Source organism: Alosa alosa, chromosome 16 (assembly GCF_017589495.1).
Source record: "Alosa alosa isolate M-15738 ecotype Scorff River chromosome 16, AALO_Geno_1.1, whole genome shotgun sequence".
In the NCBI taxonomy this organism is placed as follows: domain Eukaryota; kingdom Metazoa; phylum Chordata; class Actinopteri; order Clupeiformes; family Clupeidae; genus Alosa; species Alosa alosa.
Genome location: NC_063204.1, coordinates 29562965 through 29589820, shown reverse-complemented (window position 1 = coordinate 29589820; position 26856 = coordinate 29562965). Strand labels below are relative to the sequence as shown.

Below are 26856 nucleotides of genomic sequence, written 5' to 3'. Positions count from 1 at the left end.
ATGCAATTTGTGTCCATATGTAGGCTATAAGCTACACTTCTGTGAGCCTAAAAGGCATCGCTCAGGGCGCGATTTAGTTCAGGTCTGATTAAATTACGGCTGACCCTGGGTGCCTGTAGTCTGTTCTGACAGTCCGTCAAAAAGCAGCAACTAGACTTTTTGACGTTCGCTATAGCATAATTTAGGACTACTATGTAGGCCTAAGGGATAACGTCCGCCGAGATGTCCCGTTATTCACAATTAATGGACGAGGCGGATGCAAAGAACTCCCGACGCGCAGCACACGAGTTTGTAGGCTAACTAGTAAACGGTAGGCTATGACTAACGTGCATCAATCGGGAATTCGCTAAATGAAGGAGGTGGGTGCTTTAGGCTACTTATTGATCCGGATCAAAGAGACAATTGCTTACAAAGTGGTGTTTTTGTAACTTCAGTGTAGTAGATGATTGTGATTCATTGCAACTTCAGCAATGTAAGGTAGGCCTACCTTCCTTACCTTCGAAAAATAGCTAAAGCCCAGTCTACAGTAAGCCTCAGCGAAAATTCTAAACTTTCTCCGTGTTCAGTCTTCGATCCTGATTGGCTGCAATCGTGCTAACTAACCAATCAGACGGTGTAGTGGGCGGGACAGTCCTCTCCACCACAGAGTAGCAAATGCAGGGAGTGAGAGACGCTTTACAGACAAAGTAGCGCGTTTCATTCTTTATCCATTTCAGTATCGGCTTATCGGTGGAAAAAATGACCGATACCAATTATTATAAAAATGCTAAATATCGGCCCGGCCGATCCCTACATAGGGTACATAAAAAATGAATATTTTGATGTTTTGTTTACCTTGACCTTTACATAAATGCATTTTCTTGAACTCTGGTGGTTTCAAAGTTATCAGATACAGAATGGGCACCCAAAGGTTAGTGGGGAATGACACCTTAAAGGAACCATATGTAAGATTGTGGCCAAAACTGATACTGCAATCACTTTCAAATTACTGTAGAGCGCTACTGTAGACCCCTGTCTCGAGGTTGCCAACCCGGAATGCTGAAACACTACTGACTTCGTGATTAGTAGATAGGTGGAGGGTGGCGCATCAGGCCAAAACACAACATGACATGACAAAACACAACATCAACATCAGTTGAGGGCTGCAACTTCACTTTTTAAATGATAATATCCTGGCAGGACTACTGCTATCAGTGATATACATATTTGAAATGAACATGATTTCTTAATGTCTAGTGACATATCAGGGCCATTTTATGATTAATTTAAATACATTTCTTACATACGGTTCCTTTAAGTGTTTTCTACTGTGTTTGGTTCCAACGTGAGGCACTTTTGAATATTGTTGGTGGCCATCTTGGATTTGACCTCTCCCGGGCCTCAGAGGTCAAATTTGACTTCCCTCCCAATCTAAAAATAAACCTTATGGTATAACCTAACTATGGTAGAAGTTTCATGTTTCTTTCAAAAAGTGCACAATTCCCCTTGATTTGAGGGCTTAACCACTGTACTAGTAGTATACAGGAATAAAATATTTCCAGCAACAGCCCTGTTTATTTTGTGTTGTTTCAGTTGTCCTACAGTGATAACTGGTATAAATTACATTAATGTCTAAGACAATCTGGGTAATTTAACTCTTTACACATAGGCTTCAGTAATTTTTGGTGCTGCTGTAGCCCATTGAATAATTTGAAATGACACTTTGAATTCAAGCAGAAACTCTTCTTTAATAATTGCTTGTTAGCCTACTTGAATATGGAGATCATATGCTCCATGCCTACCTCTAATCAGTCAGAGAGATAACCAATGAGGCCTACATCACTTTCAGTGCTCCATGACAGTTGAAAATATATGCATATTTAAAGGTAATGCAAAGATTTTGTATTTAATTAGGTGTGCCCGACCGATTTGAGGGCCGCTTGGGCCAAATATGCCAGGGCCGATTTTTGGTCCCAGTCCGCCCCTGTTTGCTACTAATACATTTCCATCCCTTTCTTCTTATTGTTAATAATAATAAACATAATTGAATATATGCCATCATTTTTCAGCTTATCAGTTTGTGAATTGGCTTTACTCTCCTTTCTGTTCATCAATTTTGTATTCTAAAGGTCATACCTTTGCTGGTAATACCTTTTCATAGCTTTCATACGTTTTCTTTCCTTGTTTCCAGGAAGTGTCAATCCCCTATGTGTCATTGTTGCTAATGCACAAAGACATAGTAACCTGCTCAATGTTATTGTTTATTCTGGAGCAGCAATGCCTGACAGTAAATGCTTTACATGCCTCATGAGTCATGTTAAAGACTTTGTAGTTGCAAGTTTGAGGCACAGAGACATACAGTATAGGCAACATTTAGTTGTGGCTGATTGCCATTCATACAAGTTAAGGCTATACATTTTTGAATAGTTTCTAAGCCTGTGTTTAAATACCTGAGATCGTTTTGATACTGTCACATCTAAGCTAATATTGACCTGGAAATAGCTTAGATGGACTAAATAAACAGATTACAGCACTGAGTTGCCTGTCAAGGCTGTATTTGTTTGTTCACCAGTGACTAAACTAAAATGACAGTCTCTAGTACACTATTGCCCGTCTAAGCAGCCTGTTCCCTCAACACACACACACACACACACACACACACAGAGAATACAAATAAAGCACAAACAATTTGAATTGTGCTGTGCAACTAGGACACCTACTCCTTCTTTGGACCACATGTGCAGTAGCACACAAATGCAGCATCAAAATGTGTTTGTATTTATTTAACCCTTAAAGGAGTACCGTCACACTGGTGTGACGGGAATGTTGATAAATGAACGTTCAAAAGAATATCTGGGTTCATTGAATTCAACATAGAATTTTAGAACCTTCAATTGTTGCGGAACTTAGAACGTTCAAAAACCTACACCTTTAAGGATTAAAAACATCTGTCTTTTTCTACTAGTTCCAGTTTTATTCAGTTTGACTTATAGTTTTACATTTTCCCTTGTGCTGTGTGTTCCACCTATTCAAATTCCTAGACTGTATTGCGGTAAATAAAATGATTTACATTCTGTATGAAGTAAATTATAGTGACCTGAGTGACGATTATTACTTCACTATCACATAATTCCTGCTAAAGTATCTGTCTCTGTTTTACCCATGGTGCCTTGCCCTCCCGTATCCACTGGTGATGTTGGGCACCCGGCTCTCCTTCCACTTATCTAGAACTTTGATGCAAATATTTCAGAAACGTCTTGCCATTCATTTGCATGTAACCAAATGATAAAGTTCACTTCAAAAACTGCTGTGCCTGTCCACAGGTGTAAAAGTACTGTGCAGAGGATTGCTTCCTGACAATGGTATGATGTACATTCCCCATATTGCTCATCCATACTTACGGTCAAAGGAAGCGTTTTTCCACAAGGCATCCTGAAACTGTTGGCACCATGGAAACTGGTAAGGAATAAAAGGCTATTCTGGTTCAAATGGCTCAGTGACATTATATAGTATGTCTTAATATGTGTGTGGTGATATAGTTTATGCTATTGTCATTATTACATTGCAACTTCTATGTGTGTATCTTGATTGTCTTTGGGCTTTGGGACTGACTGCACTGATAGTGGAGTACTGTTGGCAGTTGTGTGGAAGGAAACTGGTCATGACCAGTATACAGCACCAATGTGTAAACTTTGTGTAAACTTCTTAAAATATGTTTGTCGGTCACAGAGTGTTGTCTTAAGTGTGTTTTCTTGAAAACCCTTTTTTAAATTGATGGTCCTCTGTTTTGTGAAAGTCCAGCAGCTTTGAATGGAACAAATTGTCACATTAGAGTTTTGAGAACTGTAAAGGTTTTCCTTTATGAATCTAATACCATACATACTATTGCCAAAGGCTCTTTAAATATGGAATGTTTCCACCATCAATGAACATCTAGGATAAACATATTGCATCATCCACCATTAGGACTTGGATAATAGACTAAGTACTATAGAAAAACACTATGGACATTATCATGGTTGATTACCCTACTCTGTAGAGAAAATAAGACAAAACTCTACATTTACAACTGTTTTCATTTATATTTACATTTATGATGTCCGCCGCAAAAAGACCGCATCCCACAAGGATGACACAGAACTATTGTTTTTTGTTTTGATCTGTGAATATCTCGAAAACCGTAGGCCACACACACACACACACACACACACACACCATTACCCCCACACACACACTCACAAGCGAAAACTTGTGTGTGAGGGTCTGTGCTTGTGTGTGTGTGTGTGTGTGTGTGTCTTTGCTTGTACTAGCCTAGATGTACCGCAAATCGGTATAAAATATGACCGCCGCTCAGTCCTGCACATTCTCTCCGCAAAAATAAATCAATTTGTTTCCATCTCCTTCTCCATCCCCTACTCTTGCAACTTTTGTGTATGTAAATAAGTGTGCATGTGTGCGTTTGCTTTTGTGTATTTGTGTGCTATTCTGTGTGTGTTTTCGCTTGTGAGTGTGTGTGTGGGGGTAATGGTGTGTGTGTATGTGTGTGTGTGTGTCTGCCTCAGGGCTGCCAACTTTTCAAAAAACCTTGGAGTGAGATTTGGTGGGGCCAACCAAAATTTTGCTGCGGAAATTTTTGTTTGGCTCGTTCAGCATTATACCGTACAGTAAAAAAAAAGTACATTGGTTCTCAGGTGTAGGGACCAGGGTCCCAGAGTTAAATTAACATTGGTATCAAAGGGATCTAGCCTAATGCTAGGACCATGGGCGATGGAGGCATTCTGAAAGTGGGTGGGACATTTCAGTGGGGGGTATGGGGGTCCTCCCCCAGAATTTTTTTTTTGGACTAGATGCAATTTCCTGAATTCTGGTACATTTTACCAGGTTATTTAGATACTTCTATATAACAAAATAAAGCTAGCCTACGAAATTAATAAAAAGTAAATCATGCATAATAGGCTACTTGACTCACATAATAAGGTTTCCATTACAGCACTTCTTGGACGTTCAATGAACGCATGAAAGCGGATAAAGTAAATTAAATATCAAACTAAAGCGAAAATGTCATGCTTTTGAAGGCCTACCATTGTGCAGTCTAGCTGTGGTTAGTGACGTGATGCTGTTAATGGGGAGTTTTACATAAACCTATAGGTTATTATTTATTTGCATACAAACAGCACTGGTATTTAAATGACGGCAATAGTGGGGGGTCCAAACTAACAATTTTAAAAGTGGGTGGGTGTTTTGTAAGAATTTAAGAAATGTTTGTATATTTTAACTTTTAAATGCATCAATCTGGTGCACTTTTAAAAATAAATTCAGAGGTCAGACTTGCTTATTTTTATGGAAATATTTGTGCTGTAGCCTAAGCTATTTTGCACTTCAGAATTATACGTAACCATACACAGGTGGAATAGTTATGGTGATATTGCAATAAGTTCACAACCACAAAAACATATGGTCCATTTCACAGTTCAGAAATGTTCAGCAGTCCATGAAATTATGCAGAAGTGGTCACCTGTGTTTTTCAGCTAGTTCATTTCAGATAATATATTGGTCACTGTAATGGCCATAGCCTACAGGCTATTCCTTTTTCAGGATGTACCCATATCTGCATGATGTGAATGTTTGCATATGGCTTATGTCAGGCTTTATATCAATATTTGTGTCTCCTTATTTGATTTTCTTTATATTTTTGCATTAATGTCACTAGAAAGCATGGCAATATAAATATATTCATTTATCTGTGTAAGTGGGATTGGCTGGAACCTGACAATATAAGAACCATGATAGTGGGATAATCTACTGAGCAATTTACAAAAATGTATGTAGGCCTACTGACAAATAGTTTACATTAGAATACATTATAATTTCGCCCCAATGAGGCTATGTAGAAATGTGTTGCAATTTCAAAAACAGAGGCATGCTTTATATCCTCGTATTCGGTACAGTTTGCTGTTTATTGTGATATTAGGTTTGCCACATGTTGTGTGAAGGGTTAGTGAGATATTACAACCGAGAGTAATGGGTGTGCACTGTGTGCAAAATGCAAATATGATTAGCCTAAATTGCAGGTCGGTTCAATGATAATCTTCTCGCGAACCATTTATCACAGCAACTTGGCGCTAATATCATTGGAAAGCTTAGATTCCGCTCGTTCACATGATGTGTGATATCATGTATAGGTTTAGTTTAGTTGAACCTCATCTGCCAGGTATTTGACCTACCACGTTGACACTTCAGCGTGAAAAATACTCAAAGCATAGGCCTACCTGAAGCCGGGGGAATGCGCCTGGGATGGCTTTTGAAGTAGCATCGCAAATGAGAGAAAATTTAGAAAATTTCACAGACAGGGGGTGCTCTTGAACCCTCTCACCGTCTCTGAAAGCATAACCGTGGCTCAACAGGTAGATCTATAGGCTAAACTCATTTTTCAGGCATCTGACCGACCGGGTTGACACTTCAGTGTGAGAAATCGTGGGTGTGGCGTGTGAGTGTGTGAAACTAATCAAATGCGTGTGTCTCACGGCCAATGCGTGAGAGCCTGCTTGCCTGCATTTGTGTGTGTTTCTTGAATTTCCCCTTGAGGATCAATAAAGTATCTATCTATCTATCTATCTATCTATCTATCTGTTTCTTATGTGTCTGTGCATGTGTGTGTATGTATGTGTGTGTGTGTGTGTGTTCGCTTGTGAGTGGGTGTATGGGGGTTCTGGTGTGTGTGTGTGTGTGTGTGTGTGTGTGTGTTTGTGTGTGTGTGGGTTTGTGTGTGTTTGTGTTTGTGTCAGTGGTGCTTGCTGCTCTTTGGAATAGGGAAGTTTTGATAAAATGGTAAAATATTAAATTAATATTATTAAGATGCTATATTGTTCTTTGAGGGCAAAAAATGATCCCAAAACCCAGAATAGACCAAAGAGTATAGAGTATAGAGACAAGGAGCTGGGCTAGATGCAACATTTTATCAGTTCACTTTGGGGGGAGTTTAAATAGGCTATTTGGTAGCCTTCTGTGACTGTTCTGTACGTTCACCTGCCTTGCTGTTTTATTTTTAATCTCCCCTGGTGGGGAAGACGATCAAATGGCTTAGCATTAGCATAATGTAGCCAGACTAGTTATAGAGCGAGCTGTCAGGCTACAGCCTAAATACACAACTGAAACAAAAGCAAGTCACAAACTCTGTAACTCCACAATACAGTTTTATTTACCGTAGGATATGTACAAAGACATATAGAAACTGACTGTATCCTCACAAATATATGAGAATTTGAGCTTTGCATTGAGTGCTTGTGTGTGTACACTCTAAACCCAGATTTAGTTGTAATAAATATGTTAGGGGGTCACTACTAATGTTTGTGTGTTTTGTGAAAACTATGTCATAACTAAAAGAAATGAGTTGATTGTACTATTTAAGTGAAATATACAGTGCACTGATCATGTTAAGCAGAGACAACGATAAATGTTATGTTTTTGCAAGGCAGAGGAGGGGTCTAAAAAAATTCTGCCCATCAACCGTTCCTCCTGCTTCTCAGTCCAGATGAATGACTCCATTCCTCGTGCTGCTGTGACAAATAGGCTACTACATCAAATGGTGGGTGAACTTTCTGATGAACTTGTTGAAAAATTCAAATTCTGATGAAATAACCGAAAATTATGTTCAGTTTGACCAATAGTTAGCTAAATGTTTGTTTACGTGATTAACTTACATTAACCTGAGAAAAGTAAGGTAACATTAGCTCCGTTGTTAGCATGCTAGTAGTCTTTCGGACAGTTAGCTCATGGTAGCTACATCAAAGATTGTTAAGGCGGAGCAAGATATTTCATCAGGAGCCACTTCCGGGAACCCGGATCGCACGGGGGGGGGGGTCAAAATCCCCCTTTATGCAGAGCAGAGGCAGCGACTGCTCCATTGAAGTCTATGGGCATAGCTCAGAATTTCACCACATATGCTAAAGTCTTGGTTCTATAGAGTTAGGAATGTGAATTTCGGGCACATTTTCATGATCCTCAAACCCTTCTGAACATTTCAGGTACATTTTTAGCATTTTTGAGCAATCCAGTCTGGAGAAAATCAACCTTATATCAGGTGTGTGCCGGTTATTTCTGCCGCTGCTGTTGGCCGGTTGCAACTTACGCTCGTCAATACGTCATCGACACGCCTATTTATGCAGACAAGATTCGATCCCCATTTTGCGCCCATAGACATGAACTACGACGAAGTATCTTGCTCCGCCATAACAATCTTTGGCTACATTCCAATGGGTGTGTATGCCAGATTATAACAATATCACATATGTTTCAGACTTTATCATTGAAATAGGTGTTTCTGTCTGTAGACAGTTTTAGCTAACCATAGCAGCACATGTTGGTTAGCTTTTGGCTAATGTTAGCCGATGTCCATTCACTTATTTGTTGCATTCATAGGTGATATAAAACTTTTATTTCAACTGTGTAAATGAACATGGACTAAAAAATTGTTTTCTTATGTTCTTTTTTATAGGTTCTTCATCTTTTTTTTATAGGCTCTTCATCTACAGTGGATGTGGAATATTTATAAGTTTAAATGTTGTTTGTTCATGTTTTATCAATAATAAAAGGCATTCCTATACATTGTGACAAATTTCTTTTCAATTTTTAATAAAACAATTAAATTAATACAGTACCCTAATCTTAAAATAAAAAAACAATAGGACTATCTACAGAACTTAGTTCATATTTTAATGAATTTGTTAACATGCATTTTAACCTAGTTATTTTATACAACTGCAACTTCTGAAACAATAAGTTAAGTGAACTAAAGATTTTTAGTAAAGACTACTAATGTAAGCTTAATTTGTCTACAGCATCAACATAAGGTTGTTAGTTGACACAACTAAACATGTTTAGTTTTATGTTTTGTCAAAACTAGAATGGTTTAAGGCAATCGGTTTCCACACAATTTTCTAGTAATGACAACTAGTTCGGGTTTATGTACGTATGCGTGTGAAAAAAAAAACTCTGGCTAAACCTATATGACCGCCGCTTCGCTGCAAGGCTGTCATAATAATATAGACATATTCAGTATGAACCGTATAGACAAATATGTACAGTATGTACAGCTATGTGCAGTGTGGTCACAGTGTTGTAGTGCAGAAACAGTAACATTATAAGAGTAGTAAGAATAAGTGTATGTGCAGGGTGAATAGTATGAAGAGCAGTAATTCCTTAGCTGTCTTTAGCATTTCAGACATCTGTCGATACAATGTTGTGTATTCACAGCTTTACTCTGTATAACCTTAGCAATGGATAAATCCTTACTGATGAACCATTGAAGACAGCAAAACAGTCGATGAAGTAATTTGTTGCAATGGCCCTGCTTGGACATGACACTTTTTGAAGGAGAAACTAAATCCTACTAAGAGGACTCCTATGAGTGTCCATTCTAGTGATAGTCAATAGGCCAGTGTCGCTGCGGCACTTTGCCAGCTCCCTTGGGAATTAGGCAGTCTTTGAATTGTACAGATGTTTGGAAATAGACAAAATAGTTTACTGTTCAGCTCAGGCGTTTGAAGTTTGTGCTGGACACTGCACAGGCCACTCTTGTTGTTGGATTGATTGGTTGATTAATTGAGGAACCCTTTGAGAAATACATCAAGCATTCCTCTGTGTGAGTTGCAGGGAGAATCGCTGGACCAGATCAGTAAATGTACCTCAAAGATGAGCTGCTGCTGCTGGGTCAAGCTTAAGCCCTGTAAGCCTATTCACAGAGGTGGAGATCCGTAGATCGGCCCGTGTGGATATGGTCCTCGATTCTTTATGAGTGTTTCACAGAGTGGCACACGTTACTATGTCATTTACATACAAGATGATTCTCTGAAGGACAGTGTTATTACAGTACACTGGCCTTGTTATGCTGACGCCAAATGACGCATAACTGTCATTTGTGTATCATATCCACTGGTTCCATTCATAACTGACTCATAACTCATTTGTGTATCATATCCACCTTGGTTCCTTTCCTTCCTGGATTTGCTGTGTCGTATTGGTTTTCCTCAAACATTTCCAAACATGATTTGTCTTTTTAACTTTCCCAGAGTACTCCAGGCGAGTCTACCAGGGAGTAAGGGTGAAGCACACAGTCAAAGACCTGTTGGCTGAAAAACGTTCACGACAGACGACTGGACCACGCTACAATGTAAGCTTTCATTTACCCTTTTGTTCGCTCTCGTTTTCTCTTTGTCTTTCCTCCTCTTTCTGTGTTTTTCTCTTCTATAACCCCAGACTAACTGTTTGTTTGTCCATTATATCATGATTCCCTCTTTATTTACACGAGGGTTGATCTTTTTAATACAACAACAAAACAAACCATGGGCCAAAAACCGAATCACAAGCCGATGCTCTCTCTTCTTTAAACAATCCCCGCGGGTCCTTTTCTCTGGTCCAAACTATGAGTTGGTCTAAATCCCATCTGTAAATACTGACACATTCACAGATAGTGAGGGTGAAAGAGACCCATCAGTCTCCCTAACGTTCACAATGCAGCTGGCAACAATGGCCGCCATGGCTAGTGGTCATGAACTCTGCCGAGCTCGCCCAGGTAAACCAACCTTTTCTCGTCTGGCTGCGTGGCTATGCAAAGTTAGTGTCTCTCACACACCTGTGTCGCCGCCTTGTGCATGCGGCCCCAGAGACCACGAATCTGTTTATTGTTCAACCCTGGGCACGCCAAACTCACAGACATCTGCCTGTACAAAAGGCCAGAGGCTTTGCGTAGCCATGGACCAGACAATGCCCCTCTCAAGCCATGCATTCAGAGCTAGCCAGGGGCTTAAGAGGATGGTCACATACTACCCCAAGTAATGACTTAATAATGCCTGCACCCTACCCCATAGTAATTGCCACCATTTAAAAGTTTAGAGGCCATTGTTGGACTATTGTTGAAATGTCACATCTACAGGTGAACGTTTGCCAGTTAAAATAACTTGCGTGAGAGACACTAATGCAGTAAATTGTTTTAAATGTACTTTGAATTCTATTAGAAATTTACCCAAAATTGAGATTCTCAAGAAAATTCATGCAGTTCAGTTTTGCCTCAAACTTCTTCCAGCGACTGGATGAGCCACAGAGAGCTGAAGGAATGGAAGGACATAAATCACGCAGATACACATTGCCAGGGAACGCTGTTTGTAGAAACTTTTATTTGAGGAGCATTTGTGAGCTATGTTACATAAGCCATTGTGTTTATGATAAAAGGGACAAAAAGATACATTTTATGTGCAGTTGTCAGTCTGTGCAAACAGATGGTTTGTATAGGGTTGGTAATAGATGTGTACACATTACAACAAAAACTGTGTGTGTGTGTGTGTGTGTGTGTGTGTGTGTGTGTGTGTGTGTGTGTTTGGGGGGAAGGGATGCTATTGAGAAGATACAGGTTGAGAACAGAGCATACAAAGCTCGAGCCTTTTCACCTCACTCCCGTGGGGGGTTGCTACCTGTTCTTAAGGAAGGGCCAGCCATCTGCAGAGGCACACACACACACATTGGCCCCATTAACTCGGGTCAAGTCCAAACAAGGGCAGAATGGCACAGCCAGTGGCTTTTCATTATTGAAATTGTCTTTATTGGGCTTTTGCAAATTAATAAATCACTGTATTATTGTTAATAACAGTAATAATAATTCAATAAAGTAAGGGAAAGAGGAGAGCAGGACAATAATGTAAAATTGAACATGCCCTTTGGAGAAAATAATCAAGAAGTTCTAGTTTATCTTGAATCTAATCTTTAATACACAGAGATAACTGAGCATTATTATGCTATGGTATGGTATTGTTGGCTGATATAGTATATTTATATTATAAAACCAGATGCTAATATTTTAAAGTTTACAGTCTTGGCCAAAGGTTTTGGTAGTGAAACAAATTTTGTTTCACAAATTTTGCTGCTTCAGTTTGAGTTGTGTCGTCTCACATTGTTTCTAGATTAGTGTGCAGAGTGATCAGGTGCATATTATCAGTAATTAATTGCAAATAGCTTCATTAGCACACAGAAAAGTTAACTTTATCACACACAAAAAAAACAATTTTCACTGTATTTCAGCCCTGGCACAAATGACCAGCCAACAACATTTCCGTATAATTACAGTCATCAGTACAGGGGAAAGTGTGAATGAGGACTGAGGACTGTGAATGAGTGAAGAGCAGACTGAAGTGGTCATGCAAAATCATTGTTCTTCAGTATACATGTGAAACGAGAAAAAAAATAATAATCCGAAAATACTGAAGCGGCAAAGTTTGTGAAACACAAAACTTGCAAAACCTTTGACCACTACTGTACAACATGCAGTTATTACATGCCCACATTAGTATCCAAAATGTGAAATTAGGTTCTTTACCAAAATGAATGATGTGCCACACATACCACAGACAATGATATATGGCTCCAACTTGACGCGTTGCTTTTGTGGGATTCCCTTAATTAGAATTATCTGTGTGTGATGGCCTGTCTACCACAAACCACTGCACCACTGTTTAGAGGTCATCATAGCATGCAAATTGGCTGTGTAATGTAAATGTAGGAAATAAATAGGAATATTAAACACCTGCCTTTGAGATTCCTGTCATAGAAAAAGATAAAAACATTGCATGATTATGTTTACAGATGTGCATTCATCGCTTTGCCAATGGTTCTGAAGAACGTTATTAAAGATACTGTAGGACTTATGAATGGAAATACTAATTTTCTTCAATTTTCAGCTGCATGAACAACTCAATCTTTATATATATCGTTGACTTCTACTTAAGCCTTTAGATTGAACTATGTGTTGTTATAGCACCAGCAGGGCTGTTGGAGGCTAAACACAAATAAACACAGTTTATCCACCTCTCAAAAAGTTTCTTCACCAATTGCAACTTTTACCATTCAAATATCACACTGTATTATCCACATTCACAATATGTACACTCATCAACACTCAAGCATTTAATTTAATACCAGTTGCATTGTTTTCTAAACACATGCACAATTGCAAAATTTTCTAAATTTAATATGTATTACAAATAATGGAATAAAGAAATACATATGTGCCTCCACAATGTATATTTTAGGAGAATTGCAGACTTGAAATGGTTAGTCTTTTGTAAATCACTCTGTTTCAATAGTTGCAAATCCATCATTCAACATTTGTTGTCGGCCTGTTTGTTAATTGAGTTCTTTAAATAATGCTGTTTGAAAGATGATCCGTCAAAACACATGCATTAATTATTTATTTTATTTTCTACCATCATGTGTTTTTATCTGCCATTGTAGTTGCTTTCTTTCCTTTTGGATTTTTTTAAATCATAAATTACATGGCAAAACTATAACTGAACATTTCAGAAGCTACATACTGTTGTAGACTACTGTAGATGTTGTAGACTACTGTCTCTGTTTACAAGATAGGGTATAAGCACAGCATGTTATAGGCCATTTCAGACTGTTCCTGGGGGGTTTCTGGGTGAAAGCAAATACTGTGAAATGAAAATTAATCCGACTTTAGAGCAATGTTCAACAAAATGTCGCTCTTTTTTGTCTAGTCATCATTAGCTCAATGTTGTTTTCTGTGCCACCAGGAATAACTTAGAAGTACACCTGTTTGTTTATGCAGTTGAAACGGTCTATACAGGGGAAGTAAACAGTGTTGGGGAAGTTACTTTTAAAAAGTAGTGTTTGCTCGTTACTCGTTACTTCTCAAAAAAGTAACCCGTTACTTTACTTAGTGACCCTCTATGGAAAGTAACTTATTACGTTACTCTTTACTTTTACGTTACTTTTGTTGCTCGACTTTGGGCAGAACCCAATATCTGTTCCTAAATGTGTAGGCCTACATATGGTTCTACTATGGAGGACATAACAGGTATTTATTTTGTGTTCTTTATTATAAAAAATGCCACAAACAGAGCACTTGACAAGAAAACATTGGGCTTATACTGTAGGCTTCAAAACCACCACTAAAACCCTATGAAACAATATCAAATAACATAGCCTCGCTACATCTTGGGCATGTAGGCGAACACAAAATATATGAGGGCTTTTTTTATAGCTTTATACTCTTTCATTAAACAGGCGCTCCTCCTAAATTTGGTGAAAAGCTTGTGCTCGTATCAATAGGCTGGCAGTTGAGTTAACGGCAGTAGACAAAATCAGGGGACAGTGTAGGCTAGGCTTAGCCTGACGAGCCAGACCCATATTTGCTGCCGCTAGGGTGCGTCTAGATTTCTAGGCTAGGCTAGGCTACAACTAACACTCACATTCCTTCCCTTAGTTTCAATGAGTTCGAAGTACTAGGCTACCTCCATCCCTCAGAAGTTAGCGTTGGCTGCGTCTCGCTTGCTATGATTGCTCTTCATTGCCACCAGCCTCTGTCACGTACTGTGTGGAGCTATAATTGCACTTCATGCTACCAGCCTCTGTCACGTAGGCTGCTGTGTGGAGCTTGTGCCTATTGCGCAAGCGCGCAACTGAGAAAGCAGCGTCGCTGTCAAATCTGTCCCTGGGAAAAGTAACGTTGCGCCGATATGAAAAAGGAACTACGTTACGTTACCAAATTTTCAGTAGTAACGCGTTACAGTACTTTTTACTCAAAAAAGTAGTTACGTTACTGTAACTTGTTACTTTGTAACTCGTTACACACAACACTGGAAGTAAACCTATGTGCATATGACAGCCATCCTGTTGACAATCTGTAGCCCACGTCTAACTCAACCCAATGATCCCAGACAACAAGCCTCTCATGGAAAGTTAGCATGTGCCGTCATCCCATCCCCATGCCACCCCATGGCATGTCGTGCCGCAACACCCCCATCCCCCCACTCCCGAAGACGATGAGGTTGTGTGTTCTGAGCGTCTGAGCTCATTGGCCCTACTGAGCTGATTTCCCTACGCAGCCTTCAGAGGAGCACTGAGGCATGGTCAGGCTGGGCACACACACACACACACACACACACGCACACACGGGGAAGTTCTGCACTGCCCAAATGACATTCAAATCCCAGCCTCAGGATTTGCGTGCCTGCGAGCCACTCCAGTCCGCCTATCAGCTCTTTTATGTTTGGAATATGCAAACAGTGGTAGGCTTGTTGTCCTTCAGGACGTGCCCTGTCACCGTGCGTTGTCCCTCAGCTCCCTCTGCCCGGCCATATAATCATCTTTTTATGTACACATGCGAGAGGGACCGGTGTGTCCATCTACCATCGCAACGTTCCTATGAACCCCAAGCGATAATTGAATGTTTGACTTCTTATTACGCTCGCTCCAAACAAAGAGCTTCAGTCGACTCTCTCAGCTGTACTGGTGACACCACAACTGCCATTTCTGACTGAATCAGCTTGTTGCTCTGCAGTCTCCCAGTCTCAAAACACCTTCCATGATGTTTGGTGATCTCAGTATAAAGTTATGAAAATCGAGCTTTGTGCAACTTTGTTGCTTCTGTGCTTTTAATGTTGTGATTGCATTTGGTTGCCACTCATTTGAGTACTTTATGTGAGCATGTACTACTTTTCTCTATTAAGTCTGATTCTCTCAGTTTGCTGTAGGGGTTGGAGGTTTGTTTATACATTTTTAAACTACATATTATTATACTACATATGTGTCTGTCTGTCTGCTTGCTCCTTAACTGACTTGTCTGAGATATTCCTCCTCACTGAGCTCAACACTTTTTTAGTTAATTTGTAGATGGTAATAATTTCTTTGCGAAGAGATACACACTGGAATCCACACTTCAAGTCATGTCACTTCCTTATTGCTAATCTGTCCACTATACTGTGTTGTAGGGAGTGGCCTCTCAACAGACATTTGTTCCAATGCAAGGTAAATAACTTTCTTTTTATATCTGAATTTCATGACACATGACAAATCAAAGCATGCAATGTTTAACTAAATCTCATAAATCTGGATGAGAATTCAGAGGGTTAAACAAACCAAACTCATGCTTAAAGAATTTAATTTTTTATGACCAAATTTGCATGCTTCAATTTGGATATACTAATTTTCATAAAGCTATGGACTAAAGTACAACATTCTAGGAATTCCACAAAGCAGGAACTCTTGTGTCAAATAAAACATGCAAACCGACCAATTCTGGCACACGGATAAAGGTCAAAGTGCAATTTCTCATTGTAGTCTTAGAGTCTTAGAGTTCCAGAATCTGGACCAGTAATCCTGCTTTGTGGATTATATGTGCATCTATAATTGTTGTGGTAGTTACACAAATGTTGTGTTTCACAAACTTTACTGCTTCCGTTTGTGTGATGGTTCACATTGTTTCTAGATTATTGTGCAGAGTGATCAGGTGCACATTACCAGGAATTCATTGGAACTAGCTTCATTAGCACAAAAACCTGATTTTCACTGTATTTTGGCCTTGTACAAATAACTAACTTACTAACTAACTAACTAACTAGAATAATTTCAGCATAATATCATCATCAGTGCAGGGGAAAGTGTGAACATTCTGACTAAATTATAAGAGCAGACTAATTGCTATAAATGGAGGAGAGAAGTGCTTAAAATCATGTGTTTCCTTGTGCTAGCAATGGTTACCCAGAAAGACACATGTGCAGCTGAAATGCTTATAATTATTCTTCAATATACCTTCTCATTCAATATACCTTCAATAAACATTCTCAAAAAATACTGAATCGGCAAAGTTTGTGAAACATAAAATATGTGTCATTGCCAAAACATTTGCCCACGTACAGAGTTACCTAAACTTGGCAATGAAAAGCATTCTGCATAGAGCTATAGGCAGAGTGTAAGAAATAACAAATCACCCTTTTTGCTCCCAGGCCCCCATATGCTTCCTAGTTACTACAGCATGCGGAGATCTTTCATCTCGGACACCGAGTTCTGCCCGTCGGGCAAACAGTTCTCCACAGACATCTACTCCTCGTCGCTAGGGGGCAAACCTCTCTCCTGTGATGCCACACCTATGTCTGGCTACCCCTTCATTGACGGGTACTACCCGGAGTCATTTGGAGACTATCGCAATACTGCCCTGAACACTGGGGGGAGCTCTGTGTTCACCCAATCTGCACTGTCCTCACTGCTGCCCCCCTTTGGTACAGAACCCTCACAACTACTGATGGTGAGCCTCCCTTCTTTTTGATTATTCTTATGTTTATAATAATAATAATAATAATTTATATTTGCTGTGGAATTTTAAATTTGACCAGCATTGACATGTGCATCCATCATAATTGGTAGATGACACGATGGCCATAGCATCAATTTCTTAAGGTCAAATTCAATCCAGGGCTTACAAGGTTAATGCAAGTGGAGGCATACCAATATACACTTTGAGTTGAGTTTGTTGGATTACTTAAAACACTACTGAATTATTCAAATGAGCAAAAACAGGAATACATGACTACACTCCTCTAAACTGGACTCCTGTAAACTGCAATCTTTTCTTTAAAATACTTTCTTTATAATAATGTTCTAATCCAACTATGACATATTAAGACAGCTATGATGGCAAGTTGTGGTCTAATTACAGCATTTTTCCATAAAATATATTCTTCCTTCTAAAGTTGCCATCTTCATTTCCACTTGTTCTCTCTACTCATGGAAAGACTTATTAAGCTACTAGTCCAAAAGTTATAAATCCCTTTTTATGGGTCTTTACTGCCTTTAGAATGCAAAAACGTTTGAATACTCAAACGGGTATTAATTATTTGTTTGCATACCATCTCTGTCTATGGGCCACTGGATTTATTTGCATTGTGTTACTGCCAGAGCGGTGAAACATTACCCTCTATCATTTCCACCAGAGGGACTCCTGGGAGCAGGCCGGGCCTGAGGCTGTGACACAGGTGGACGGTTTGTCCGGTGAGGGTTTGCCACCAGAGACCATTCCCAGCTCATTAACCAGCACCGAGTCCGGGAGCTCCTCGCAGTGTCCATCTCCACCGCACGGCGCCAGCATGCCACCCCCCCAGCCGTACCCGCTGTACCCACCTCTGGACGAGGCCCACTACCCAGGCCTTTACCAGCCGTCGCCCACCTTCCCCTGTGCACCCTACATGACTGCATCCAGTGACCTTGGCACCAAAATGCCCTCCCTGCCAACGGAGGAGTCTGAGAATGCGCCAGCGGCACTCAGCGACAGCTCCCCGTGGGTGAAGAGTGATGTAAATAGCTCCTGGTCCCCGTATGAGCTCCGCAGGACCTTCTGAGGGACATGGAGGCTACCTGGACAAGCAAGACTACCAACCATCTGGCAGCAGTTGATCACATTTTTTTAATGCATCAGTCATAACAGGACATTACATGGCATCACATTTCATATATTATTGGATCATTTCTATTGTAAGTGGAGAGGTACTTTTCAAATTACCTTTACCTAGTCTTCACTAGTTACAAAATGAATAGGATATTTTTTTTTTTTTTAAATGAGCTGTATATAACATAGAATGAACAACTGATTCATTTCAGCACAATGTAAATGCTTGCTCTGCCTAGGACATTCACTGACTATCTTTAAAATAAGAGACATTTTTTTCTGGCAAGTCCAGCTTGATAATCAGTGATTGATAATAATAATAGTTATAGTAATAATAATAATAATAATAATAATAATAATAATAATAATAATAATGTGGTGATGACGATGATGATGACATATGGTACTTTTTTATAATCTATTTTTTATGGTATTTAACTGTGTGATGTCTAATTTGTTTGCACTAACTAACAGCATTTAATAAACATTTCAAGTGAAGTATCTTTTGGCAGATGCGCTTGTTGTTGAATCAGATTATGTGTAGGTTTATGAATAGACACTAGGTGACGCTGTTGTATCACACCTCTGTTGGTAATCGATTTATTCTGTTTTAAATCCTGCTGTCCCTTTAGCCGTACAGCCCTAGAATATTGTACTAATAGGCTATTGTCACTTTTATATGACATTAAGACCCATCACATTTTCACAAGGCATAGTTTAATAAATTCCTGCTGTCCCTCTGGGTAATTGTTGCGTGTCATCTGTGCGCTGCCTGGACGACGTTGGGGGCTTAAAACACCAAACGCATCTGTACCGCACCCTTGCTATTCTGTTTACAGCCCATCTTCCGAGGTATGCTGGCACGCGCCTACTGTACGAGTGTGATTTTTAATCCCTAGCACATCTGTTTCTGTTTAATCTGTATGTGTTTACTCTATCTGCGTGACCATGAAGGCTTCAGTGACCCCTCACATGGTCTACTCAGATTGAGGACTACGACGTTCAATAAAAAGAAAAATAGCCTAATTCTATTAGGCTATTTCTATTCTATTAAATTGCAATAGACTATAAGTTTGCAGATTGCAGACCACAGAAAATGTCATAGCCTCCTGTCATACCTTCCTGTCGATGTTGAAAAATCTAAATGTTTGTTTTGTTTGCAGGTAACAATGTTTCAATTGTTTCCAGCCTAGGTCGGAGTCATATCAATAAAGTTGTCTAAACGTATCCAGTTTATGCCTTATTTCGAAATTCCAGGCGAAAGGGAACATGTGAATTATTGACACACAATCGTAGGCCTATTGTATTACATGTTCTAAAAATACAGAGGTCCATTGCCTATATTGCAGATATTGTAATGTATTACAGGACAGGACTTCTCATTAAAGATTTGGCTTTTATTAATTACTTCACAGATAGTGTAGAGGGCAGTTCCGGGGCCTGGGGAAGTTGTGTTTGTGGTTGGTATGACGGTTTACCACGTCCTTCTGGAATATGAAAAAGGCTGGAAAAATATGTGCAAACGGTTATGGATATGATAAATGGGTATAATGGCATGGTGCAGGGAGATGCAGAGTAAGGCACAAAGTGCTAGAGAAGCTGAGATGAGAAACATGGCTGCTGCCTTATGCCACGCCCACAAGCCCCATTATTTTATCAAATTGTCCTTAAAATTGCATTATAAATGCAAGTTATATCCCTAATGTATGTCGTTTCCAACAGGTAAAGATGTTAGCAGCGCTATATAAATGATTGATAGATGTTTCGTGGAAGCATATTCATGAAATAATGAAATATAGCCCAACTAGGGGAGTTACACTACCTTAATCAAAAGGAGGATAAAAAGATTAAAATTGGTTTGTTATTTTGAGTCAAGAATCGAATAAACATATTATTCTATTGCAGAAAGTGTTGTTTTATGCATTTGTGGTGCAAATATATTGAAAATATGAGTTTTTAAGCGAAGCCTTTGAATATTCAAATTGAAAGTATCGCGCAATCAAATCATTGTCAAATCATGGAGTTCTAGGGGTTTTAAATAGTAGGCATGGGGCGAGAAAAACTCAAACTAATATATCCCCAGGTATATTACTATATTGTTGTATGGTCTAAGAGGACTTGTAGTTGTCTCTTAAGATATTTTCTAAGACTTTTATGGATAATTCGTTCTTGGCCATACAAGTCTGCCAGGAACAATACGTGGAGGATTCCCAGAGCAGCTTCATCAAGTTTTTAACATCTGTTAACCATCATGTCTGGTGAGTTGGACATAATTTTGATGTCTTTATATTTTTCTTCACTCGAACAACCTGTGGACAAAGAGAAAGAACAGAAATCAAACATTAATGAGAGTTTAATTAAAGAAGGATGATCAAAATTACATGGATGGTACAAATCTTACTTGACATAAACGACCATGTTGCTACAAGTTTCATGCCCAGTTGCCTCATGTAAAAGTATGTTTCTACACGTTTAAGCAGGCTATTGTCCAAATATTTATTAACCTATGAAGATAGGCAACTGAGAATAGACCGTGTTAAATTCTAATGCTATAGACTTTATTTTCAAGAGATTATCAAAGTTATTCATTATATATTCCTCGAAATCCTGTATTTGTTTAAACAAGATAAATGGACTGATGCAGAACCTTTTCATTTAAGATAATGGACTATGTTTAGCTATATTTTATTATGTGCAATCTGCGCTAAAGGCGAGGATTAGATACATGGACGATTTTGGCTACATGTTTGTGCATTAATTCTACAATGAAGACTCTTGGTGATCCGAGATCTTAATAGCCTACATGAATATTTATCAGAATGGGTCTAACAGCCTTCCGAGCCCAATTGCCTTCTCCCAAGGCACCTTGTGCGAATCGCATCACATCTACACCGGCGTCAGTTTGCCACCCCCGAAATGATTTCCGATTGCCTTCACATCCTTAACCATTGCGTGGCGTTGTTTCGAGTCCTCAACTTACTTGGAATAAAACGGCGGCCACTGTAATGTCTAAATAAACTACATAATTGCAATTACTTTTACTCACTAAATTAAATTAGTAAAACAGTTAAAGTCGGCGTCGATCTACATTGGTCAACATTTTACGCAATTCACTACTATCCAATTATTTTGAATATGATACGTCTACCGGTTAACAAGAATGCAGTTCAAATATTGATACAAAACAACCAATACTGTGAACCATGACACTCTATTCAGATTGAAAAATTGCGATTGGACAAGAATAGGCTAGATTCCTTAGATTGGGATCCGCGATATAGTAGCCTATACACAACATGCCTTTGCCCCATTTTCACGCAATCGTAGCTATAACGTCTCACAGTAGTGCAAATGTTCAAGTTTATTGGGGGCATGCGGAAAACAACATGACAGTGGAATAAAATACTCACTTCAAAGACTAAACGTCTAGAATGCAATTAAACCTTGCGATCAAAGTGGCAAAGATCCATTTTTATCCCGTCCGATTTCCAACCCGCTTGGAATAATACCAGGAAGTAAGTGCGACTACACTCGCGGGTTTATGCATTCATTCGAGAAAGAACATTATTGCTCTTTTCGTAACTTTATGCCTTAATCGTATCTATCATATGCTCCATATCGACTGACCCAATTTACATTTCTGCCCCACAAGACTAGTGCCCTACAATATATCAAAGTTTTACCTTGCTTTGTAGATATTCTTTCTTTTAAAATCGCGTCGTCTACTAATCTCCCGTAGTCTACTAACCTGCTCGTTGCCAAGTGGTGTTGGAGTAGCCTCTATAGCCGACACCCAGTCTTCATCCAAACTAATACATGTGAATAAATTAATTTTAATTTTAAATTACATTGGGTTCAGATTTTTGACAAAGTAGCCTGGTAGTCTACCCAAGAACATTAACCCAGGTTCTAGGTTTTCCACAAACCGATTTTTTTGTCAGAATGTAGGCTAAGGAATAATTAGTAATGAAGTTTAACATGTTGTTAAGGGGAGCTTGCATCGGATACAATGTTTTGGGGAATACCTTTATGTGTTTGTAACATTTTAAGTCTATTTGTATGTTTTGCATAAAATGCCCTGTTACATGGATAAATGTAAATGTAAATGTTTGGATATATGGCCTAATGTACAATCGATCACATCCGAACTGTTTGTAAGTTGTTAACATGCACAATATGCATGATATGGTGTGAATAACCTGTTGGCTTGTACATCCAGGTAAAGAGAAGGTCTATCAAGGGGTGAGAGTTAAGATCACCGTCAAGGAGCTGCTACAAAAGCAGAGAGCTCGCCAAGAAGCGATTAAAACAGTTGCGGTAAGAGATTAATCAATTCCGTGTTTATCTCTACTTTACATGTATGAGATGTATGCAACACCACTTCTTTGCATGAAGTATGAACATGTAGGTTATTTAAAGCCTCTCCATTCATTTCCTTTAAAATATTGTTAGTGTGTAGCCTAAGCACGTCCACTTTAATTGAATGTAAGTCTCTCTCTCTCTCTCTCTCCAGAAATCCCAAGTCAACCTGTCAAGTCATGAATTCTCTTCAGTTACATACATGCCTGGTGAGTATGCGCGGCTTGACAGAGGTGCTCGATGGTTCCCAAGGTCCACATCATATGCATACATGTAGGATATCAGTTTTGTATGGTTATTAAAGAATAAATTCTAGTTTAATAATAAGAATAAAGTTACAACAGCCTATAGCCTAATCTAGTGAAATGTCACCGAGTAGTTTACATTTGCTGTAGAAAGTACTAATAAAACAGTATGGAAGTAATTTGTTTGGACACTAACAGCCTACTAATTAATTATGTTAGCATGGGATTTGCACTGTTAAATGTGTCATCATCTCTCACACAAACATCTCGTTTAAAATTGCCCTCCCTCTCTCATTCTATCTCAATAAACTCATTGATTTCATACGAAACTTACATGCGAAGTCAGCATCCTTCTCGCACACAAGACTTATTGCAAGCGAGAGAAAAAACGGGGGGAAATGCTAATTGCTCAACCAACAACGATTTCAGATCCCCTAATGTGTAATTACAGTGGTTCAGCTCCCTCTTATAAACTTGCATTTAAATGTGATTTGGCTGTTGGCTGATGGACCCGTGACATCACATCTGGAGTATCTGCTAATTTAAATGTCTCCTTGGTCTTATCCATGCCTATATTTCTCTCTTACATTCTCTTTCATAGACTATTCTCCTGGAGCATCACTTCCAGAATGCAACCTCTCATCGGGATCTATCACAGATAGCATGTACAACATGCCCCTGGAGAATGGATATGATAGTCATCAAACGATAAACATAATGGCAGCCGATCAGCTTTTTTTCCCTCAGAGCTGGCCTCAAGGATATCCCTCTTCAAACATGGACTACAGCAACTGCATGGTATTGAAACGTTCTATTTACAGCTGGACTAGCCTACTATTGTCCACGCGGCGTGCGTTTGCCTCCCTGTTTACGTCGGCCTCATTTTGGATATCTGGCATGTGTAACTGACACTTTTTGTCCATGTGCTTTCTGTGTCTCTCAGGTTCCAGACTCTCCATCAGAATCCTTTAGTCTGCACAGTCCGGCCGAATACAATAGTTATTCATCGCCCCTCTCCTACTCATCCTCTTCCTCATGTTACAACTCTCCATCCCGGATGGAGCTGGGCTGCGGTCTCATGCCTGAGAACCACCACCCATACTGTTCACTCCAACACTGTTATTGTGGATCTCCCTCAGGACTCCAGGATGTCACGTCGCAGTTACAATACAGCTCGTATGGCAATACAGATTGCTGGTACACGTCGGCGCTAGATGACTGCTACTTCAAGAGGGATTCTATAGACGCTTGTTACCGGTAGTCTTCAAAAACAATTGCAGAACAATATCTAAAATGTACCCATCTGAAATTGACGTTGAATCTAATGGCTTAATGAAAATGTCCACGGTTAGGGAAGTGAATGACTGATTGACGAGTGAGTGACTGCTTTTGTATGAACATTTACGCGATGCAAGTTTCTTTACAGATAGTAGGCCTAGGCTTGTGTGTGTTTTTAAAATAAAATTATTTTTCTAAAGTTGTGTTGACTTGTGCGGTTCCTTTTGCTGATCCTTTATTTTCATGTTACCAAATGAAAAGGGGAAGTGGTTTCACAAAATAGAGTGACTTATCACTGGAAACACTGGCCTTCTTTACTCAATTACTAATAGTATAATAATTATAATAATAATTAGGTTAGAGCTAATTCTATTGTATGGCTCGGTTGGTGGACACTAGGCTACTAATAGGAACACCCCAATGGAGCACCAAACCTACCCTAACTTTTCCCCTGATAAACCTGAAACAAGCAATCTTGGGTCACCCCATATGCGTGTCCCTCAAATGCATGCAAGTAATAACAGTTTTGCTAAAATGGTGATCTAATTAGGCCTAACTTTAGCAAATATGTATGAAGCCACAACAAAACAGATTTGTTTTTGTTTCTCTCCATTCAAAGAGGTAGCTCTAGACAAACGCTTGGACAAACGTTGGCCAAGCCTTTTTGCAAGTCCATGCTGTTGAGACTTATGTATTTGTAGCAAAGTCATACTTTTTAAATGTCCATGTTGTTGAGGCATATAGTTGTAGCAAAGTCATACTTTTAAATGTCCATGCTGTTGAAACGTATGTAGTTGTAACAAAGTAAAATCTGTCAATTTATTGCCTTTTACTTTGTTTGGTGACACCTGGACTTTCTCAGGAAATCTGGATAGGGGCTGTCAGAAGTGTTTCGCCTGCCTGTGTGTGTTGACAACCCTGTCATTTCACATTTATCTGTCTTCAGTGAATATGCTGGCAGATCAACCCTACTCTCCTCCTCTGCCTCCTCTGTGTCATTTGCTATACAAAGACTGTTTATTGTGCATTAGTGGCTATAGTCATTTACATATAGCAGGTGTTTCAAATGTTTTGGTGGAGAGAGAAAATATGTGTGTAATAGTCCCAATAGTCCCTATTACACCCCCTAATCATATGTATTTTTAAATGATATACTTCATAATTTAAAGCAAAGTATTTTGCGGACCCCTTGGCTATGGGTTGTGAACCTCCAGACCCCACTTTGGGAACTACTGACTAGTGTTAATTTCGTCAGACGAGACGAGAGGAAATATGTTCGTCAACAACCTTTTTTTTCATGACTAAGACGAGACGATGACGAGACGGCAGTATTGTCCTGAAACACTGACTAAGACTATCTTAAGATGCATTATTGTTGTAAAAAAAGACAAGACTAAAATGTTTTGCATGAAATAAAACTAAGATAAAATCTCTCTTCATTTTCGTCTACAAAATGAGAAGACAGAACATCTAGCTGTTATGTTTTCAAAATATTCCGAATGAGTTCATACGCAACAGCTTTCCTGTAGGCTAGTCTACGTGCTGTTGCTGCAACCCTGTGGCTGCAACACGAAACTACATGGAACAAGAACACTGGAGATTTCTGCAAGAGTTAGCAAGCTAACTATAAGCTTTATGCCACAATGCTACATACCCAGAAGTTGAAGGTTCTCTCATACAAATTAACATCCCCCAGAATGTCCATACGAAAATGTTTATCATGTAATGTCAATTATTTAACTAGTTAGACTGATGATGCAAAGTTTGCTAGCAAGTAAGCTAATATAGAAAGTTCGCTAGCAGGTTAGCTATGGCTAAGATGGAGAGTCTGATTGGGGAATGTGATGTGTTTGAAGCATATCGCCATCTAGCAAGGCGGAGTAAAACATTAATACTTTGGCCTACAGTGTTTCTCAAACTTTTTCAGTTTCAGGACCACTAAACTAACCCTAGCTAAAAAAAAAAAAGATTAGACCTACTTCAACAGTAGCCTATAATTAGTCTACACAATAGGCCTACTCACTGAACCACTTTGCTTATTGTGTGGATTCATACTGTATGATTTAAACTGGCATATCTTACATAGACAGTGTTGCAGAACTGTTTTTACATACAAGTTGGTTCAATATTGCAAACAACTCATCTATATTATATTTTACCCGCCTGCTCGCAGACTACTTGGGATAGCTTTATGGACCACCAGTGATCCACGGACAACACTTTGAGAAACACTGGTCTACGAATATGACAGTGGTCCAGTCAAATCTTTTACTGTCTATGGTCAAATCCCAGCCGAGCTATAACTGTATGAATCAGAATGAGTAATTATAACAGACGAGTAGCCCTGTGGACACACAATATTGTTGGAAAATTGAGATGTGTGAAACACTATTTGACTCAAATGGTAATCAGAAATAATTAGTTATAAAAAAAAGACTAAAATGTGTTGACTAAAACTGACTAAGACTAAGATACCTTTAGTTTTCTTTTGACTAAAACTAGCCTAAAATGACGAGACTTTTAGTCGACTAAAACTTGACTAACAAAAATGATATTTGAATGACTAAATATGACAAAGACTAAAAAGGACATTTCGTCACAAGACTAAGACTAAGACTAAATTAAAAATAGGTGACAAAATTAACACTACTACTGACATATAGCAAAGATGTTGCACTACAATGTATTTCAGTAACAACATACTTGAAACTGTCAGTACATCCTGTTTCCAAATCAGCACTAAAGTGAGCTTGATAAATATACCTC

The 26856-nt window shown here is 39.1% G+C and overlaps 2 protein-coding genes and 1 long non-coding RNA gene across 4 annotated transcripts; 2 read left to right on the top strand and 1 right to left on the bottom strand.

The window, feature by feature from the left end:
• The first annotated feature begins 3320 nt into the window (after nucleotides 1-3320).
• Nucleotides 3321-19494, top strand: si:ch211-213d14.1 (uncharacterized protein C11orf53 homolog). Its single transcript, XM_048265680.1, has 5 exons — nucleotides 3321-3438; nucleotides 10047-10147; nucleotides 15759-15795; nucleotides 16773-17071; nucleotides 17757-19494. Exons 1-5 carry the CDS (start codon nucleotides 3429-3431, stop codon nucleotides 18159-18161), a joined length of 852 nt encoding a protein of 283 aa, XP_048121637.1. The 5' UTR covers nucleotides 3321-3428; the 3' UTR covers nucleotides 18162-19494.
• Nucleotides 19495-19584: 90 nt separating this feature from the next.
• LOC125309031 lies at nucleotides 19585-23375 on the bottom strand. 2 transcript variants are annotated; one of them, XR_007196046.1, is made up of 3 exons: nucleotides 23147-23375; nucleotides 21892-22017; nucleotides 19585-20517 (listed from the first exon to the last, which is right to left on the bottom strand). It is a non-coding gene; the product is annotated as an uncharacterized LOC125309031 (long non-coding RNA). The 2 variants fall into 2 exon arrangements; XR_007196047.1 differs by having other exon boundaries at nucleotides 21957-22017.
• On the top strand, nucleotides 20383-24289 carry linc.pou2af1 (lnc RNA pou2af1). The gene is made up of 5 exons (XM_048265681.1): nucleotides 20383-20466; nucleotides 22428-22525; nucleotides 22722-22776; nucleotides 23414-23610; nucleotides 23756-24289. Exons 1-5 carry the CDS (start codon nucleotides 20460-20462, stop codon nucleotides 24071-24073), a joined length of 675 nt encoding a protein of 224 aa, XP_048121638.1. The 5' UTR covers nucleotides 20383-20459; the 3' UTR covers nucleotides 24074-24289.
• The last annotated feature ends 2567 nt before the right edge of the window (nucleotides 24290-26856 follow it).